Below are 22,562 nucleotides of genomic sequence, written 5' to 3'. Positions count from 1 at the left end.
AATGTGTAGTTGAAACAACAACTATCGAATCAAACAAAATGGCCACCTAATGATGTAATGGTTCGTTCTCCTGACCGACAGCATGTGATTGATTCCTGATTAGTGACTGGTGACCAGTATAGGGATAGTTATAAATGTTGCAGGGTCTATATTTGATTTTTCTTTTTTTAATGTGTGTTAAGTACTTCTGGGTCAAGTGCCAGGTAAACAACAGAAACAAATATGAACCCATAATACAATGTCCTGAATGTATGGATAGATTTGTCTTGGGCAAAAAAACGCTTCCAAGTCTTCCTCAATGACTCTGACAAAAACTGCTTCTTAATTAGCATGAAGGAGCAAACACTTTACACACTGTTTTAGTATTTTAGTGAGCAGATGAGCTACTTACTGAGTGCCAGCATGTTGGTGGGACTATTGTTCCTAAGCAGTCACACAATATTTAATTGCACCAAATGAAGGAATTATTGATCCAGTTTGGTTCAAATGTCAGGATTTGTCATGTAGTGCAGTTGTACAGATGAGAAACCAGTATGGACCCAAAAGTAGGGAAAAGGGGAGCTCAGGAACAGTGATATACTCAAAGATTTTCAATTAAAGACACGACCATAAGAACCAAAATTCGTTGAATACAACATAGCTGGGAGGCTTACCTAGTGCTGATTTGGCTTTGACAAGGATGCACCAAGAATTGAAAAAAAACAAAGAAGAATTAAATCCACAGACATGGGTTAATGAGGCATTGGAAACAAGTGGGTGACACAAGATAACATAAATGCTGAGACATGTTGGGCAGGCGACAACAGGTAAATACTATAGACAATCAGGAAAAGGTACAAGGAGAAAAAGTCAAGACTCAACCAATACCAAACAACTAAAGCACAAAATTGTATGTGAACTACCTTGCTTATTTCACAGAAAATTTTTTTTTTCCTTTTTAAAATACACAGAAGAAACATGAACGTGTACTTTTCTTTAAAAACTCCTTCCAGGTGAACGTTGTGAAGTGGACATCAATGAGTGTGAGAGCAACCCTTGTCATCATGGGGGCACTTGTGTTGACCAATTGCATGGCTACACTTGTCATTGCCACCCTGGCTGGGTGGGACCTGGTTGTGAGATCCGTAAGTCAACATAGATAGTAGTTAATGTTCTCATATCATGTAATTAAAAAAAAATATATATATAGTATGTACACAGTTATACCTCTACTTACAAATGCCTCCAGGTATGAAATTTTCAGTTTACGAAAGCTGTTATTTTTTGCAAATATTGTCGCGGATGCATTGATTCTCACTTTAGAGTGTTGCTGCACTATATTGGACTCTCATTGGCTTCTCACAACAACCACTATCCATGTTTCAAGATGCTCTCTTACATACCTGTCAACCTTGGCTTAATGATACCCTTAGTAATGATTGCAATTCCCCTTACTAAGCCATAAAAACCGTACAAATGCAACGCAGCACATATTTTTACACACACAAACACACAAACACACACGCACACACACACACACACACACACACACACACACACACACACACACACACACACACACACACACACACACACACACACACACACACACACATACAGGGCACCCATAAGTCTAAAATGTACTACAATGTGGACGGCTTTCTGACCTCGTCGGCTTATAGAGAAATGCGCGTTCACATATGTTTCAACACAAATAGATTTTGTATGCTTAATCATTCTAAGACATTTATAAATCGTTTTCTTATAATTTTCTCTCATTTTCAAGTATTTCTCACATCTTTCATACCAAATTGAGACACTTTGAACAATTTTAAAGGGTTTAGTTGGTAATTGTGTTAAGACCGTGGCACACATTTGAGAATTTAAATATAAAGTACACCTGTACTAATGAATTTTCAAGTTACGAAAAACTTTCTGGAACCAATTAATTTCTTAAATAGAGGTACGACTGTATAAGTAAATCTGTTTCTGTGTTTTAGACCTGCAATGGAAGCCTCCCCACTCGGAAGAAACTTTGACCAACATGCCCCGCCACTCTCTCTACATCATCATAGGAGCGTTGTGTGTGGCCTTTGTCCTCATGCTAATCATTCTCATCGTGGGTATCTGTCGCATCAGCCGCATTGAATACCAGGGATCCTCACGCCATGCTTACCAGGAGTTTTACAACTGCCGCAGCATCGACAGCGAATTCAGCAATGCCATCGCCTCCATCCGCCATGCCAGGCCAGTCTTTCAAATTAAAAGTGTGCCGTGTTAACTAAAACCAGATAACATTTCCAAAGTCTCACTGAGACATTCTAGCTCCCTCTCTTCTGCTCATGAATCCCAGGACAAGATTTGGATGGTATCCATGACACCATTGTCTAAAATTGTTTTGCATTTCCATCTTTTTTTTTTATAGATTTGGCAAGAAATCTCGACCTGCCATGTATGATGCTACTCCTATCTGCTATGAAGACTACAGTCCAGATGACAAACCTTTGGTTACTCTCATCAAAACCAAGGATTTGTAAAAAAACAAAAAAAACAACAACAACAACGTTGTTTCACCCATGTACACATAGACAAGCTTATGTAGGAAAAGTCATTCTGAATGTAGAATGTGAGAAACAAACCCTAAAAAGGCCCAATCTTTAGAATTTGATACGTCTTTTGTTTTCTGCTCAACGTTCATGCTAAGGCTTTTTTTTTGTAGCATAAAAGCAACACTGGGAAAGTCTACTGATGAGAGCACCAGTATAAATTCATCTGCAAAAATAATGACGTCCGCACTCAACTATCTGTTAGAAGTCAGGGCCTACAAAAACCCACATAAGTTGTTGCAAGAAATGATATAACTGCGCATTACAAATATTTTTATAACTAAAATAAATTCTGCAGCAGGTTGCCTTACTTCTTGCATGGTTAGATTTGATGTTCTTCTCCGTAATATTTGGAAGTACAGTGGTTTCATTGTTTGCTATTTTACTCGCAGATGAATTACTCTGTAAATATTGTGCCATATGTATGCTTTAGTGGTTGGTGGACAAATACATACGAGTTGGAATATTAGTCAAGGATTTAAAGGAAGAATTTTGTTTCTTTTCGTAGTATATTCTGTCTATGCGACTTACTGATTAGTTATTAATTGTCAATAATGTGCACTTGCTAGAGTACTGTGCCACTACCACCATAATGTGTGTACTATAGTGAACCGTAGGATAGAAAGTTGGTGTGATTGTAACTGCACACTTTATTCAATGTCTCTGTTTCTTTTGCAGAATTTCATCTTACACTGAATAATCATCCTACCATTTTCTTTCTGAAATCACCTGTAGATGTGAATAAAACACTCATTACTTGCAATATATTACCTACGTTAAATGATATAAAGATTAAAGAGAACCAGATCCATGAAGCCAAAATGTCTTGACTCACCTGTCACATTCTAACAAACACAAATAATATTATTCACTGAGACACTTTATAAATAAACTAAATTATTTAATGTCATAGTATTGGTCTTGGTAAAAACACCTGAATGTTAGAGTGAATGTATTTCTGCTATGTCCCAAGGTCAAACACACCAGACTCAACAGTTGGTTGTGGGAAAGACCTTTTATGGAGTGTTAGTAATGGCAACAACCTGAGTGACCTCAGGCTTTGTCCAGATGTTCTCTGTGTAAACAGCTCTCAAAACAGCCAGACTACAACTGTAGATACGTTGGACATAACACTTAGTAACTATTGTGTTTATGCACAGACACCACAGGATGGCTGTTTTGACCTTTGCTTGTTGATCAAGTGTGAGGTTTGTGCTGGTAGTATTTCAAGAAGACTCAAATATTTCTTCTTTAATTACGTTTTTAATATTTCTCAATCCACAAAATGTAGAAAATATGAAAATGCAACATCTAATCTTGCATCTGAACTATATTGTTTTAATTTCTCTAGACACATTTGTCAGAAGAAAAAAACTAACCCCAATTTTTCAAATTATAAACCCTTTTTTTTTCAACCAAAATCAAATATCAACTCATATCTTAACCCCTAAATTTGGGAGCCTACTATTTAGACAAAATCTCACCAGACTACTGAAATGACAGCAATCGACATGAGCGAAAATTTGAGCCTATATCATAAATGTGAGATTTAATGTATACATATTTAACAAAATAAAATATTTCTCAATTGGCAACTTGATAAAAGCAAAAGTATGATTCGATTCATATCCTTAAGCCATTGACGGCAACAGACGTCCAATCTGTAAAAAATATCAATTTACTATCTATTATTATTGTTTATTGATTATTTATTTGTGTGTTTGTTGTTGTTATTTGTGAACTTGCCTTGTTATTTTTGTGAATGACTACTTATTTAGTTGTTATTTATTTATTGACTATTTGTGTATTATGTATTGATTTTTTGTTGGTCTTAATTGTAAACTTTGAAGTGAAGCTTTAAATCTCATTATATTTGTATAATGACAATAAAAGCATTCAATTCAATTAAAAAAATACCACTAAAAGAAAAACAGACAGGCAGACACCCCCTTTCAAATGTAAAAAAAATAAATGTAGATAAGACTATAAACAAATTACATCCAGATACCTAAAAAATAGTCTTTTGTGAGTGATCACTGATAAAAAAAAAAAAGTATTAATACAATTGCTAGGCCCGGAGGATGAGTGGTTAGCGGGTCAGCCTCACAGTGGGGGACCTGGGTTGAAAGCCTGTGTGGAGTTTTCATGTTCTCTCTGGGCCTGCGTGGGTTTTCTCTGGGTACTCCGATTTACTCCCACATTCCAAAGACATGCAAGGTAGGCCAATCGAACACTGAATTGCCCCTAGGTATGAGTGGGAACGCGGATGGTAGTTTGTCTGCTTGTGCCCTGCAATTAGGGTGTCCCTCACCTCTGGCCAGAAGTCAGCTGGGATAGGCTCCAGCACCCCCCAAGTGAAGATAAAGCAATACAGAAAATGAAATGAGAATACTATTGCTTACTACAGTAGACCGAGTCCATCTGACAGCAATGAGAAGACGAGCGGCGAGCCCCACCTGCTGGGGACAAAAAGAAGTGTCGCCAGGCGGAGCAACTCATCGTTGGTCGCCGACTGGTCCAGGCTGGAGAAGGGCAGAGGCGAACGGCGACAGCGAACAGATGTGAACCGGACTACGACTAGAGAACAAGCTGTCGTCAAGACGGAAAGCCTTTCATAGTGCGAATATGTGGCAACCAGCGTCGGAACGACTCCAGGTAGGACACGACGGTCGGTGAGACGTTTACTGTCGACCAGAAGCCTTGAAAAAAAGATTATGCTGTCATTTTTTACGTAGGCTGATTCTGTGTGTGTTGCTCGCTGCTTTCTTCTTTCGCTGCACTTGGACTTCCTACGTGTTTGAAAAGACTCAATGGGCGAAGGAGCATCGTCAACCACCTATTAATGGTTTAAAAGCAGTCCAAAAATCAGCATATTGGGATCTCCCATTTTTCCCATTCTGCGTCTTTGTATTTGGTGATACGTTTACGTGCAGCTACTCATAGTACGCCAAGTGTGCACCTTCATCTAATCTGCGATCAACTAGGCTGAAAAATGCTATATTTTCCACAAATTGCAAACATTTGACTGGAGTTTGAGATAGTCACAGTTCTCCACAAAGCGTTTCCCCCCTCCCGGATGAACGTCAACCTCATGTGTTCAAACACAGGCCTTCCACTCTCTCGACGCCAGGGTGTTGGGTTTGTTTTTTCGATTCCTTTTCCGAAATGCGAGCGAGGTCACATGTTTAGAAACGCGAAAAAAAATGCTCGTAGTTTGATGTGCGGGGGCCTTTCTTTTTTTCGAGTCTCCTGCAGACATAATGCTCTCCAGATGTGGGCCTTTGGACTGCATGGCTGCCAAGTGAACTTGCACAATCCTCTCTTCTGCCCAGACGTCAACAAGATAGAATGACGAATTGTGAAGAAGTTACTATTTATTAGTATTCTAGGGTGAGCTGCACCCTGCGACCGCTGTAAATTGCACCATTACGCACATTTCACATCATCCTCTTCAATAGATGTATCAGCGCTCGAAGTGGTTATACAACCAGCGAGACATACGTCGCCTAGCAACCGCATTCTGGAAGGATCAAGCAATGGATGAAGTTCTTTAACTTCCCTCAAACTGTATTATTGGGATGGTGTCAAATGTCACTCATTTTTCATTTTCTCAACCGCTTTATCCTCACTAGGGTCGCGGGGGGTGCTGAAGCATATCCCAGCTGACTTTGGACCAGAGGTGGGGGACACCCCGAATTCATGGCCAGCCAATTGCAGGGCACATGAAGACAAGCAACCATTCACACTCACACTCATACCTAGGGGAAACTTAGCCTACCATGCATGTCTTTGGAATGTGGGAGGAAATTGGAGTACCCAGAGAAAACCCACATAGGCATGAAGAGCCACATGAAAACTCCACACAGGTGGTCCGACCTAGATTTAATGTCAAATGAATACAATTAAATCACTTTTTCTTTCTGTTGGTATTTGAAATCAAGTTATTTGTTTGATGAGTTCAGATATCACTAAAAAAAGGTTGAATGTTGATTTCACCATCTAAGTATATTTTTCATTCATTCATTTTCTGGAAGGCGTATCTTCATAAGGGTCATGGGGGGTTCTGGAGCCTATCCCAGATGACTTTTCACACCAGGTGGGGGCCAGTCCGAATTGTGGGCCATCCAATCGTAGGGCACAAGGAGACGGACAGCCATTTATCCGTACACTCATACTTAGGGGCAATTTCAACCAGTTAGCCTAGCATACATGCTTTTGGGATGTGGGAGGAAACTGGAGTACTCGGAGAAAACCCACACAAGCCTGGGGAGAACTTGCAAACTCCACACAGTGAGGGCTGACCCGGGATTAAATACCCCAGAACTTGTCTTCTTTTTTACAATCTTTTTTTATAATCTAGAAGAGTATAGAGCACAGGTGTCAAAGTGGCGGCCCGGGGGCCAAATCTGGCCCGCCGCATCATTTTGTGTGGCCCGGGAAAGTAAATCATCAGTGGTGACTATTTTGTTTTAGGATCAAATTAAAATGATAGATATAAATGAATATTAAATTTCCTAATTTCCCCTCTCAATAATTGAAATTTTTAATGCTTTTCTTTGTGGTTTTTGTTCAAAAATCATTTTGTAAAGTCTTAAAATATATTAAAATAGAGCCAACCCCAAATAAGATAGTTCAATTTGACTGCATCGTAATCCAAGTTAATTTAAAATTGTTTATGTTATGTTACAAGTGTGTTGCCATTGAAGAAGTAATCACCCCCCTCCGCCAAATCCGTCTAATTTTAGAACTATTAAACACATTTTAGTAGTACTATCAAACCACTGGTTACTTGTTACTTTGTTAGTAAATAGCGAATTAGAACAAATAAAAAAAATGCAATCCAATATCCTGCTTTGGGTGTTTTTTCAGATGGTTGTAACAAATTAATTTGCTTTTAGTTCATTTCTATGGGAAACGTTCATTTGAGTTACGAGTAAATCGACATATGAGCTCAGTCCCGGAACAAACTAAGCTCGTATCTTGAGGTACCACTGTATATTATATTTTCAGGCTGAACCGGTTGGTAGTGTTTGGTTCAAAAGCGATGTCTAAATACAACTATCCATATTAAACCTAATTTTGTGTTTATTTAATGGCTATTCAAATTTTCAGATGAGAATTTAATAAACATGGCAGATCAAACAATTTTCGTACCTGTATAAATAATGACTATATATGACTAGCATCCATGAATACATTATTAAATTTCTAATTGACAGCATGAAAAAAAGATAAGCATCATTAGCACTCCTTTAGAACTAAAAGCAGAAGCAGGCACTTGCCTGCTGGGTAACCATGGCAACAACCCTCTTAACAACGGTGTTATTCAGATCAGTTGAGTCAGGGTTAATGGATAATTTCTGCCAAGCCATCAAGTAGCCGATTGGTCTCCATTTATTTATCTTGCATTTATAGTTTTTTTCCCTTGCTTTCATCCGTGGTGGCATACATCCATGCTCTCACTGGCTTTGCCTCCCAGTTGCCATGGCAACACCTGATGTCTCGCTGCATAAAAGTCTCATGTTTAGGCAAAAAGAAGATATTGATGGCGACAGCAGGGATGAAAGGATACAGTTTATGCAGAGAATTTCTGGGAAAAGACAGAAAGCTGCTTCAGTTTTTAATTAAGATTTTGGAGTATTTCCTAATCTTTTGCTGTTCGCTCAGCTTTGTCTCTGTATTTGAAAGACAAATCTTCATTTTCGCCTTCTCTGACAAACTACACAGGTCTCAGCACAACTGTGCCTACTCAGAAAAACACAAATACACATAGACAATGTTCTTTTTTTGAAAAGGCTTGTGGCAAGCAAGCATGTCTTTTCCTGTGTCAGCAGCTCTTTCTTTAGCCCCGGTTGATGCTTAACTGTATGAAACGTGACAAACAGGCAAGGGTTGATTCATGTTGTCACATGCGGTCACTCTTTTTGGTTGTTATTTTGACTTTTTTTTATGTGCAAATCAATTCAGTTGTTGTTGTTATGTCGAAAGGGATTTGAAACAATGTAAAATGGGACCGAACTTGATGACATTGGGGAATCAGAAGGAAAGAAAATACCTTATTTAAAGATTTTACATATCCGGTCGAAAAATGTGGGGATCAGATTGGTATTGACAAAACATTCAGTTATTTTCTGAACAATTTATCCTCATAAGAGTTGAGGGGGGTACTGGAGCCTATCCTAGCCAACTACGGGCACCAGGCGGCGATCATCCTGAATCAGTGTCCAGCCAATTGTAGGACACAGGTAGACAGACAATCATTCACACTCACACTCATACCTAGCGGCAATTTAAAGTGTTCAGTCAAGCCTACCAAGCATGTTTTTGGGATGCGGAAGGAAACTAAAGAACCCTGAGAAAACCCACATAAGCCTGGGGAGAACATAGAAAACTCTACAAAGTAAATGAGTGTCCAGTGAAACCATTCGGGATGGGGTTTACCATTTCAACATAGTTGCTCAGTTATAAACTCTTCGAGGACTGACACGTAGACCTGTAAACCTGTAGCCGGTAACAAAAAAGCATCCTCCGTGTGGCAGGGCTATACAATTTTAGAAAGAACATCAAGTTCAACTCTGCCAGTTTTTATTGTTTTTTCGTTTTTTTGGGAAAAGTAAATCACTTCCTGGTTTTACTGCTCACGTGACTTCATTTCTGAATTTGTCTACGTACAGGCAACACTGGAATGTGCAATCCAGCAGACGATCCTTTCATACAGTATCCAAGAAATTCCACGTGCAATGATTTTTCTTAAGATTTTCCCTTTAAAGTAACACATTTGTACTCCCTATTAAAACTATGACTATGGGGGTGAAAATTGTGAATCAAGGGGCGTATTAAATGAGAGAAATTGTAAAATTTAATCATTTTAAGACAATTTTAAGGGTACTTCTTACATTTTTATGTCTAAAATGTCTTCCTGTGTCTGTATTCTCACCCTTTTGCTAATGTGACAATGAAATTCCCCGAATACGAGATGAAGTAATACGAGATGAAGTAAATTATCTAATCTAAGACCGTAACAAGACACATTTCAAAATCGCCTTTCTCAGCCACGATTCAGTCCCATAGTGTGAGACAATTTTACAAAAAAACATTTTGTGTATCAAATTGTGGGTAAATAATTTGTTCATCTTCTATACCGTTGCATCTGGCGTCCAACCCAGCCGACTTTCTGGTGAAAGACAGACTACCCCCTAGACTGGTCACCAGTCAGCAGTAGGGCATACAAGGACAAACAACCTTGTGCACTCACAATCATACTGCCACCAGCGAGAATCGAGCCCGCACCTGGCCGCACCGAATTTAGGGTAGTGAACCTCTACACCACGAAACGGCTGGGGTAAAAAGTTGTTACACAAATTTTGATTTTATTTTAAAAATCCATTAGAGCATTAGCATATACAGTCGTTACTGTTTATACTCAATATATTGTAGCCGTTTGGTTGAGCGAACACAGAATATTAAGTTATTTTCAGTAGCTGTGGTAGAAGTGGGATGCAAAATACTCTTCCATACCGAGATTGGCTCTGGAAAAACTTTGCTGTACAATTTCCTTTGGGAGTTAAAGGTAAACTTTGAATCCGTTACCTGTTAAAGTCATCACTGCAAGACACTCTCCAAAGATTACAGGCCTGCTGTTGCTCTCTAAAGAGTACCGAGTGTTCCGTTCCCGTGTTTTTGTTGATTAAATTCCTCTATTAGTCATTGTTTGTGAATTAGTAGACATTTTTTAAGGAATAGTTATCTTGTGATAGGGATTTGACTACTCAGTCAAAATGTCTCAAGATCTTAGCTTGACTAGACAAAATATTCTGTTGACATATAACATGGGATACCTCAATTACTTTGGATTGAAGGATCATTATTTCAAACTGCTTAATAAAATGTGTGACTGATATGCTTGGAAGGTGACTTGATTAGGCTTTTTAACCTTAATTCATTTTTGTATAGTTCAATATTTAGGCGGCCGGTGAGTGACATACCTCTGCGACACTTTCAAAATAAATGACGGATAAGGAAATGCATTCACGTTTTGAGGGATTTTGTAACTTGGATCTTTTTTGTATCTTGAGTCCCCCATTTTCATATGAAAATCTTTCGTAACCTGAAAATGTTGTACCTAGAGGCATTCGTAAGTAGAGGTATGACTGTATAAAAAAAAATGCGATGTACTAAAGCCACGAAGTGGTGCAGGATGGACACAGTTAAATGTTCCGTTTACAGAGTTGTGAAATATTTCTAAAGCTCTTCCCAGTCGGTTTCTCAGGAATGAAGAATTTTCACTTTCTTGTGACGATTTGATCAGTGTAGTTTAGGCACATGATACTAATTCAGATTAAACTAAATAGTTACTGAAATGTAAATCTCAAAACAGAGCGTTTGTGTTTTCTAATCCTGGATTGTGGGTTTTAGCTTTCCCTGTGACGACAGTCATTGTGTATTGTGGCGTGCAGACAAAACTCTTGTTTCTCAACTTGTCCATTGCTGGTCTGATGATTGAGTCTGTCACTTATTCCAAGTCGAAATCCAAAATAGAACAACGAGAAGAAAAGAATAACTGTCATCACTGGATGTGCGGGAAATACAATTAAATAAAAAATATTATGAATGCATTTAAGAGTGGACCTCCACTCATGCCTTTTGCTCCAGGTAGGGGGTGGGCAACATTTATTCTTCGTTCATGCCAGGAGCGACCACAGGAATGTGAGCCGCTGTCAGGAAACTGTAAAGTGCTGACGCGGAGGTCAGCAAGTGTTTACACATATGTATGTGGCTGTGCTTTCATATTAGTAGTAACTTTTAATTTCATTTTTCTCCATATTTTTCTTTCGTTATATATATATATATATATATATATATATATATATATATATATATATATATATATATATATATATATATATATATATATATATATATATATATATATATATATATATATATATATATATATATATATATATATATATATATATATATATATATATATATATATATATATATGTATATATATACACATATATACACATAAATACACACACATGAGGCATGCAGGCATTTGAGGTGGGGTGTTAGAAATGCTGCAATCATTGAGAAGCAGCAGTTTTATACAGTATGAATTATATTATAGTCAGATAGATGACTTGGCCACAATGTGGTGGACAGCTAACAAGCTGCACTTTGAAATAAAACAAAGCATAACTTCAATCATGAAATGTTTAGAAATGTTATCCTCTAATAAATTCAAGCTATTTAGCTCTTCATATGAATGCAGCTGTGAGCTGCGCTGTCAGGCAATGATTCTACATCACATTGGTAAACCTGCAATTTTGCAGGGGCATTTGATTACAATATATTGATAAAGGCCCATAGATGTCAAATTTTAATCGGATCATAAAATTACATGAACCTGTTGAAACCGTTTTCTGGCTTGTCATTTTTAACACTTTTTCCTCTCCTTTTACCCTCTCACATCACATTATGATTTGTGCTGTAAAATGGGAAATTGGAGACTGCCTTCTACTTCATCGCTCATCTATTGGGTTATCACTGCAAGTGCAGCACTCCCTTTATCAGCTCTTCAAGTTCTACATTCTGCTGTCAGAAAATAGCTACCCCCACACCCCTACCCCACCCCCAGTCCATTGTTGTACAGTGTACATACAGAACCTGCCAAGAATTTATTTCAGGAGGCACCATGACCTTCCAAATTGTCAATAGATATAAGAACATTTTGATCACAGTCTTTTATGTGATTGCCAAAACACACTCTTGACCGTTCTTAATAGTACAAAAGTATTTTGCACTTGGCCTAAGAAAAGGTCAGATTTGGTGAGAAGACTTAAAATGTTTCTTTTATTTTATTTTTACCAATGTGACTATGACCATGATTATGTTATGAAATATATTTATTTGGTCTTTCATTGGAGAGAAAACAATTGTCTGGTCCACACTAAAAGTTTACAAGAAGCCTCAACTTCTCTTACTTCTCCACAGCATTTTCAGAGCATGCTGAAGACAAAGTTGAATGTCCTGACGCTGAGGAAGGAGCCTTTGCCGACGGTGATCTTCCATGAGCCCGAAGCCATTGAACTTTGCTCCACCACACCACTAACAAAGAACAAAATCCATGCAGGATACAAGGTAAATTCACATGCAATTTTATAATCCCCAAATCCAGTGATTACCAGAATACTAATTCTATAATAGTATTATAACAGTCATAATCCAACTTTACTTCTGAACACACAAGTTCTATTCATTTGAAAAATGTACTACTGTACTGTACCTGGCTATTACAGTCTGATCACTAAGATGCTTTAATTTTGAAACATTCATTCTTGGTTTGTGGAAATATGGTTTCCGCATGTGACTGACACATGACTGACACAAATGCTTATTAGCATCTATCCATCCATTTTAGCTTTTCCCTTCAGAGAACGTTACAGATACATGTTACCTTTGGCACACAAGTTTTACCCACAATGCCCATCCTGACACAATCCAAAAGTGGGAATCGAACTAGGTGCACTGCTACCAACAGCAGGACACTCAAGAGCACTTAACTAAACGAAACACAAACTTCCTGAAATTCAATTTTGCGCACATGAGGTGAAAGTCAATTTAAAAAAAGCAACCAAAAAACAGGAACCAACATACATGCTTGTCACGTGTTTAATAATCCATGTACACAGATTGCCTTTTTAATCCTCAAATCTATGTAACAATACTGTTTGAAATTCAATAGGTATTTATTTTTTATGAAAATCCTCAGTGGAAATGCTTTGTAATACGAAAATATAGATTGATAACATTTAAAGCCCAAAACATACTGGACGAAACTATTGTGGAAATTAAAAGGAAATTAGTTTATCATTTTATTTCCCAACATTTTATTGAACCAGTTGGATATAAATTGGTACCATCTGTTTTTAATGTCATTGCTTTATGCATCAATGAGTCAGTCAATCGGTCAGTGGGTGTGTAAGTCAGTCAGTCAGTCAGTCAATCAATCAATCAAGAACACAAGCAAGCATTGGTTCCATCCATTCTGGCTAGGACAGAGGCTAATTTATTATATACCGTATTTTCCACACTATAATGCGACAAGAAAACTCCCCCATTACACTAAGAAAAGTAATGAATCGAAAAAAATATCAAAACAAGCCTCTTTTTTAAATAGATTTGCATTCAAACCAAAAGTTGCTGTGCAATATGAAATAAATAAAATAATCAATTGAAGACATCATCACAATTGGCAAATAGACTACTAACCCACCATAACAACTTTGAGATTTTTGCAGTTTTCATAACATCTGCATAAAATGGACAAACTTTTGATATCAAGTAAAACTGGTATTACAGGCTTTCGTTAAATGAGGACAATGGGTTAATATGGGTTAAGGACATTTTCAATAAGGCTGCTGTTTGTGGGCAGGTATGGAAAGAAAACAGCATAGAGTTCACTTGGAATCCGTTAGTGGGTTGGCTCAGTGTCATCTCATAATTGCTCATTTTGCCCATGTTAAAGTCCTTTCCCTTTCATGCTCTGTGGTTGCTGCTTTTTAACTAACCATGCAAAAAATAGTTATTTGTTTCCTACCATCTTCTTTGTCTATTAAACGTTGGTCTGGAACTAGCATTCATAACGCAACAGCGTCCTCATTCTTTATGGCGTTCATGTGGTGTACTCGTTGCAGTTTAAATATATTGAATTTTATTTTATTTCATTATTATTGACAAAAACTATTTGACGATAATTATCGTTTCATTGCCCAGGTCTGGTTAACGATCAAGGTCAGTCTGGCATATTGTGTTATTAGTAAAAAAGAGATTCATGTTTTCAATTGACAGTTGTTTTCACATTTACCATTTCACCATTAAAAAAAAAAACCCTGAACTCTAGAACAGTATCACACAGTTGGCTCTCTCATCCATAAAAAAAAGCGAAATATTGACAGTCACCTAGGTGAAGGCTGCTCATAACTGGACACGAACGCCCTGCCCTGTCTTCTTGGTGTGAGTCCCAACATCCACGTGTAGCCTCTGAGCCCACTGTGTTTTTCCAGCACGGTAAAGAATGCCAAATCCCACTGCCACGGATACCACTACCACTATTTAGCACAGTGCCAGCCACATAAAAGTAATCACTACCATCTGTTTGCGAAACCACCTAAAAGCGAATAGGCCCGTCGTATTGCCCTCATCTGTTGGCAGGTGTAACATCCTGTCTGACTCACTACCTGCCTGTCTGCCCATCTGCCAGAGTGTCTCCACTTCTAGACATTTCTTGTTCTTTTGCCCGATTTCTGAAAAAAACAGAAGTGAAGAAACAATAGAGGCTTTGCTCTCCCCACACTCCGTCCTGGTGACTTTTATGGGCAACAGTAAAACATGACACCATTTATTATCCTCACGGTGTTTTATATTCTGCCTTGTGCTGTCTTCATACCCTCTTCCTCCACTTCGTTCCCTTCGAGCCGCAACCTCAGTTTGCAAACAGACAGGCTGGCTGAGGACTGCTGACACACTGCCAAAGCTAACAACTAGCATGGATGAAAGGCCACCTCTCATTTCCTTTCTTGGCTTGCTACTGTTATAACAGGCCACTTCACATCAATTGAGACACTATTCATTTTCACTTTGCATTCACAGACTAGACCAAAGTAATCTGGACCGGTTAAACTTTTTAAACACAGGGCTCTTATCAATATCATTGTGCTATGTACACTCACCAGTGGCCTGTTGACTTCACCCATGAGAGTTTGGTTTAGTTACTCGTTCAAAAGTTTGAATCCTACTCTGGCTTGTGTATTCATCTGGTCTTCAGATGTGATAATTGTGTCAGCTACAATCAACATAATGTAAATACCATGAGATCACACCAACATTGAAGATTCAAGAAAACAGTATACCTCACAGAAAAATCTGTGGGTATTAAGTATTATGTCGTGACCGGATGTTTTACGCAAATAGATGCTCTTTTTCCCCCTACCTGCTTTGTGTTATTCCATGTCTTCAGATCAACTCAAAAAGTACAACACAACAATGCTGGTGGAGGTTGCTATTCATTCATTTGTTTTCTGAACTGCTTTATCCTTTCTAAGGTCACGGGGGATGCTGTTGCCAACCTCAAACTCATACCTAAAGGCAATTTAGAGCAGGGGTGGCCAAAGCCGGTTCTCGGGAGCCTCTATCCAGTCTGTTTTCCATGTCTCCCTCCACCAACACACCTGAATCAAATAATCAGTATCGGTATGAATCTTCTGGACAGCTTGCTGACTATTTTATTATTTGAATCAGGTGTGGTAGATTGATGGCCAGCCAATAACATATTTAGCAAATATTTACTAGTATTTTAAGTAAATAATCAAACTAAATCATGCTAAACTAATCTTCTGACCTACACATTACCCACAGTACATCAATTAAACACAAACAGGTGATTTAAATTAGATAAAATAACTTTATTCATCCCGTATTTGCAAAATTTTATTCTCACAGTAGCAAGAGAATGAGAATGCCGACACAGGAAAATACATTTTTGACATGAATATACCTCAAAATTTCGTAGAAATAAGTGTATCAATCAATGCAACATTAGCCTCGGTTAGGTAAAAATTTGGATGGACATCGAACTGTGCAACCTGAATAAATAAATAAGACATTGCCTAAAATGTTATGTCTGTACCTAGTGACAAATCAATTCCCCAACAAAATACACTGACAAATCTGTTTTGGAGACCACTCTGGCTCTCTGAATTAAATACATATTACTGAGGACACTATTCCAAAAATATATAGAGATTCTCTATGCTATACCTGGCTGCATTTAACATGTGCACACAAAAGTCTCTTTCATTTAGACTGAGCTACTACTGATTTGACCTAACCCAATACACTCCAGACTAAGTTTTACATTTTCACACATACACTTCCTGCAGTGCACGCACGCGTACAAACACGCTGCTTATCCAACTTTGCATGCCTTGGCAAGCGGAGCCAGCTGTGCTGTGCTAATTCAATAAGTTTAGAGGAATGTTAACATGCTTCTCAGGAATGCTGCATTCCCAGGCTGTGAATTCCCAGTCATATAGACATAGGGGCTTCTGAGGGAGGATGTCAAGATACCCCTAGTCTCTTACATTGCAGCATTCAGGTTGAGACATTTTGGTCAGTGTGAGTGCCAATTTTCTATTGAGGTAGTCAAGTTGAAGCGTATACAGTGGTACCTCGAGATACAAACTTAATGCATTCCGGAAAGGACATGCAAATTCCACATGGGAAATTATAATCGAAAAATTTGGTATCAAAATTGTGAGGTGCTGATTTTACCACTCATCCACTGTACCCCAATATATTCTAGATAAAAATAAGAGTCTAAGGAAAGTGGACCTCAATTATTCAGTTTAGAGTTTGATATTCAAGTAGTAATATTTGGGTGTGTGCTGAATACGGTCACGGCTTGGGGGTTAGTCACTTTGGTTCACTTGATCTTTGGATCAGTTTTTATGGCTTTTCCATCAAAGCTCCAGTGTATAATTATTTCACAGGGTCTTGGAAGAGTGTTGAAAAGGCAAACAACCCTTAAATTAATTTTTGAGGCATTACGTTTCACTTTTACATTTGCTGTTCAACTTTCCAAAAAAATTAAAAAATAATTTAAGAAAATATATATGCAGGTGGCCCGGTGGAGTGAGTGGTTAGTGCGTCAGCCTCGCAGCTCTGGGGTCCTGGGTTCAAATCCAGGTCATGTCCATCTGTGTGGAGTTTGTATGTTATCTCCGGGCCTGCATGGGTTACTTCCGGGTGACCTCCGCCTCTGGCCCGGAGCAAGCTGGAATTGGCTCCAGCACCCCCCGCGACTCTAATGAGAATAAGGTGGTTCAGAAAATGAGATGATATTTATCATCTCATATAGAATATTTCAAAAATGACGCACACAAATGTCTTCACAATATGATAACGCACGACCACTTGCCAGCTTATCAAGGTGCCTCATTTCTACAAAATCAGAAAACTCTTGCCACTTCGCTAACATGTCTTTGATATACTTTGTAGCCAGTCTTTCACCTACTCCTTGCTACGAGTTAATTCCCCCAACACCTCCAATTGTTCACTCTCCTGGAGCTCGAATAAATCCTGTCATCAGTTCTTCATGGTGCTCGACGATTAGATCATTCACATCTGCCTCGTTAACCTCCAGCTCCAAGAATTTTCAAGTGACACGATATTATCCATGACAACAAGCAAGCTCTGTGACATGGGAAAATGCAAGCCCCGCCCAGTGCTCGTAGATATCTGTTATACACGAAAGACATGCGGCAAAAAAGACTGCGCTACAATGATAAACAGTCTCTCATGGCTTGGCCACCTTGCTTTCTTGGATCTCAAAAATTTTCTCGTATATAGATAATTATTTTCTCAAAATATCTCAAGCTGCTCGTATGTAGAGGTACCACTGTACTTGTAATTCACACATCCTGAATGACCTGTGTTTTCTAAGCTTTCATATTATTTTTTTGCACACATACCTGGGAAGTAGTGTAGTAGTATATCAAAGTAGTTTCAAGGAATTAGCGCAAGTACTGTGTTTTAATCCAATCTGATGGTGGAGAAAGTTGTGAAAAAATAATGTTAATATTTTGTGAGACTTTGTTAGGTGTTATACCTTGGCAAATTGTTATACAGGATTTCTTGAAAGATCCCATTCATTTTAAACCACAGTGTAAAAAAGGGCTTTTGTCCTGACAGTAGAGAACTAAACATAATCTGCAAGTAGAAAAAACGCAAGAATGCATGTTATGAAAAAAAAACACAGACATATCTCAGATGTCTGCACTCTTTTATAAATGCTGCCAATCTGTTTTACAATAGAAATGTTTCCTTTACATGGACATTTACATTTTTTCAATTCAGATAAGTAATGTCTCAAAGGTGTTCCCAAAAAATGTACTAAATTCTTTGTTGTTGAAGGAAGAACAAAGATTGGCAGGTTAATTCCAGATGTCTGTTCAGTATGTTCAATTTCATTGTAAATTAGAGTAAAACTGTATGTGCGAGTTTTGAAATCTTCATATCATCTGTAGCTATGTGTCAAATATAATAACATTTGAAAAGTGAGAAGTACTCCCAGTTTCACTATAAACACAGACGACAGCGAAAACTATTTGAGTATTTGGCTCCTCAATGGCTCCTCCTCTGTGTATTTTTATAAAGCCATAAAGAGTACTGTAGCAAAAGGGCACAAGTGAGCCATTATTGCTGGGCTGTTCTCAGTCTAGCCCAGTTCCCATCAAGAACTGTCTGAAGAACTTCATAACTTATCCATCTCAATCTTCTCAGTCTGTTGCGGTCCCGGTATGCTTTGTTTTGATTTGGTAAAGGTTATTTCTGTGGGAGCTGTTTCAGCCAAACTAAGCAAAATACTGTGGTACCTTGAGATATGAGCTTAATTCGTTCCGGGACTGAGCTCGTGTATCGATTTACTCATAACTCAAATGAACGTTTCCTGTAGAAATGAACTAAAAACTAATTAATTTGTTCCAACCCTCTAAAAAAAAACACCCAAAACAGGATATTGGATTGGAAAAACACTTTTATTTGTTCTAATTCGCCATCTATTAACAAAGTAACAAATAACCAGTGGTTTGATAAAGCTACTAAAATGTGTTTATTAGTACTAAAATTAGACGGATTTTGCGGAGGGGAGTGAAAGACGGACAGCGAGGAAGGAGAGCACCATTTGTATTACATGTGTCAAGCCTCCAAATAGTTTAATTCAGGAGGGATACATCTGGTTTAAAAATGTTCTGCTATTACCCAGAAAATGGTCATTCTTTACCATAAAATGAATTGTTCTTTGCTCCTCTAGGTAACGTACCTGGGCAAGGTAACTATTTCTGGAACCAACTTCATATCTGGCTGCACAGAATCAGCCGTTGTCGGTCTGGTGGAACATCGCGCCCTTACTCAGCAGCAGGGCTCCTGCCCCCCTGGCAGCTCTCTATTGGAGATACGGCCCTTCCAGGTACGCCTCCACCATCTGGATGGCCACGGTGAGGCTTCGGTAACCATGGACACCTACCAGGTGGCGCGGATCGCATATTGCACAGCCGATCACAGCGTGCGACCCAACGTATTTGCCTGGATCTACCGGGAGATCAACGACGACCTGACTTTCCAGATGGACTGCCATGCCGTAGAATGTGAGAACAAGCTGGAGGCCAAGAAGCTCGCACACTCAATGATGGAGGCCTTCCGGAAGACTTTCAATAGCATGCGTTGCGATGGGCGCATCCATAAGAGTGGCTCTTCGGATGAGTTTGCTGAGGACTCATCTACTCCAGAAGATTCCACTCCAGACGATGGTTGAACTGATGCTGATCCAAACTCCTGATCCCCATTCTTACAAAACAAAGGGGTGAAGGGAAGGACGGAGATATTAGCTGCTCTCTCTCATTCTCCCCTTTTACTATCACTCAGACCATTAGCAGATGCTAACAATCAACTCGACTGGCATGAAGATTTATAGAAAGACATCCCAACCGGATCTTAGTGGGTTAAGTCACCCTGAAGAGATTATCCTGATATTTACATTACCATTTTCTACAAAAGTCAGTCCTGTACCCAACAAAGACTCGTCTGTGGTTATTCAAGTTTTTCTATTGATGGAACCACAAACTACGAAGCCCAATCTTCAGACCCTGTCTCAAGAAAACCCAACATTATTTTGCAGGGACCTAGCGTAAAAAGGCCTCTGAACATTTGGTTGCAATCCAGAGTTTATGAAAAACATCTTTTGTTGTCACATGGATTCAACTTTTATAAATGCAAACAAGGATAGACCATAGTGTTGCCATATCCTACTTATGGTACCTTCTTCTGCTTCCCCAAATTAGTTTTTGTGCTTATATGGTACTTAGATGTATGTCAGTACACATGTAAGACATCTATAGAAATATAGGTAGATGCTCTACATGTTCTGTCTGATACCTGGAGCTTGTTTGTGACACGATAATCATTCATGTCTGATTTTTCTTTAAACATACCAAAATTCAGGCTTAACAGTGCCTGCCAGATTATGTGCCTCAATTTCATCTACCATGGTTTTGTCCTGGACCTGATTAATATGTGTGGCTGAATGTGTGTACCATTTTATTTTATTTTATCTCTGTGATTAGAGATAATTGTGTACACGACACAAGTGCTTATAGATGTAAGAGTAGTGGTAAAAGGATACTGTACTAACAGTTTGAGGTGAGGAGTTCCAATGGGTGGTCAAGCAAGGATAGTACTGTCATGAATTTTGGCCCCGTATAAGTGTTACCATGCAAAGAGATAAAAAGCGCCAATCTTCTGACCTCTGAATGCCTGAAGAGTCCAAAAGTCTTCGAGTCATCCTTACAATCTCCTCATGCCATTACCAGAGCTGCCAACCTCCGTCAACCCCATTTCAGTAGTATCCTTGTCCCATTTACCCAGAGTTAATGTGATTCATGCAAAATCGATATGCGCCGAAGTCGCACAAGACAAATCATTCGTCAGAACTCGGATGACTCACAATGCACTCTTGTTACCAAATTCTTCTGGTTTGCAGTACAATTGAATCAAGATGGCGGAAGCCGTATGGATGGTTTGAATTTCAAAGCATTTAAATTCAACGGTTGTACTAAAATGGTTGGCTCAAAAAAAAATTTGGTGACAATTATTTTTCGATTTCCGGACTTTAAGGAGGTTGTTCGGGGTCCTGGAGTTTTTGATGCATTTCTGGGTAAACTCCTGAAATTCCGGGGTAGTTGGCAGCTTTGCATTACCCACAACTTAACAGAAGCAACAAAAGACAGTGAGCCTGTTTAAAACTACCGATTTGAAGTACTGAACGCCCGCCTTAATCTAATTGGAGTGTATTCTACATGAGATTGGTGGATTTGAATGAACTCCAATAGAATGATAAGAGTGTTGCTAGCTAAGTGGCTTAAATTGATTGGCTGAATCAAGGCAAACATGCACACACTCACTTATACATCAAATTTTTCATGCTATATGATGTACATGCACATTGCATTGCGCTCCAATGTCATAAGCTTATGTAAATAAAATGTATGTATCACTTTCCAAATATTAAAGCATACATGTTGATAAATATTTTAAATAAAAAAAGATGAGAAATATGGTACGCTAAAGAAACAGTGTTAAAAGGATTACTGTGAATCAAATGTGGAGAGTCTGATGAAAGAGGTTTGTGCTTGTATGTGTGTCAGTGTTAGATGAGATTGAATGGCTGGAAGAAATTTGTGCTGGTTCAAGAGGGGGGGGAGACGAGATTAGCCATGTTTGTTTGGAAGCTCCGACTTGCTTTAAATGTTTGACAAATGTTAAGTGTTTTCTATAAAGTGTCTACAAAGAAAAAAACAAAGTTGCATATAAAGCATTTACAAAGAAAGACCTGTCGTCTAATGGTTTTCTGTCCGCCCAGTATAACCAACCACACATCGGCCTGTCCTTTTTCATCGTTTTTAACTTTCTTGATGTGAATTAGATTAGTGAATTCCTCGTTGTGGTCTGGGCTTTTCCTTCATAGAGAAGCACAAATAGTTGAAAATTATACTAAATGATGTGATTGATGAATAGTTAAACTTCACTTCTGTCTCTAAGAAGTGAAAAACTGAATATTTTGCTTAGGACTTGAACTTTGGGGAATACTTTATGTATATTTTAACAACTCTTAATTCTGTCAAATTTACCATGAACCGAATCATGATATTTACACTTTACTATTGAGCATAATTAAAACATATTTTGTGTCCTTTTGAAATTAAAAACTGACTGACAGTGGTGTCAAAGTGGCGCCCCAAGGGCCAAATCTGGCCCGCCGCATCATCTTGTGCGGCCCGAGAAAGTAAATCATGAGTGCTGACTTTCTGTTTTAGGATAAAATTCAAATAAAGATTATAGATGTAATTATATTTCCTG

General features: G+C 38.5%; 2 protein-coding genes across 2 annotated transcripts in view; both read left to right on the top strand.

Moving 5' to 3' along the window:
- Window positions 1-3,495, top strand: part of dner (delta/notch-like EGF repeat containing) — a 36,189-nt gene extending 32,694 nt beyond the window's left edge. The window contains exons 11-13 of the mRNA XM_077722734.1: window positions 993-1,124; window positions 1,980-2,226; window positions 2,405-3,495. Coding sequence (XP_077578860.1) covers window positions 993-1,124; window positions 1,980-2,226; window positions 2,405-2,516 — 491 coding nt within the window. The 3' untranslated portion in view covers window positions 2,517-3,495. The remainder of the gene's footprint in view (window positions 1-992; window positions 1,125-1,979; window positions 2,227-2,404) is intronic.
- A 1,561-nt stretch (window positions 3,496-5,056) lies between these two features.
- On the top strand, window positions 5,057-22,149 carry pid1 (phosphotyrosine interaction domain containing 1). Its single transcript, XM_077723124.1, has 3 exons — window positions 5,057-5,240; window positions 12,585-12,731; window positions 19,462-22,149. The coding sequence occupies exons 1-3, from the start codon at window positions 5,211-5,213 to the stop codon at window positions 19,960-19,962; spliced, it is 678 nt and encodes a 225-aa protein (XP_077579250.1). The 5' UTR covers window positions 5,057-5,210; the 3' UTR covers window positions 19,963-22,149.
- The last annotated feature ends 413 nt before the right edge of the window (window positions 22,150-22,562 follow it).

This window comes from Stigmatopora nigra, chromosome 8, assembly GCF_051989575.1.
Source record: "Stigmatopora nigra isolate UIUO_SnigA chromosome 8, RoL_Snig_1.1, whole genome shotgun sequence".
In the NCBI taxonomy this organism is placed as follows: Eukaryota; Metazoa; Chordata; class Actinopteri; order Syngnathiformes; family Syngnathidae; genus Stigmatopora; species Stigmatopora nigra.
This window is presented reverse-complemented; position numbering and strand designations above follow the sequence as displayed.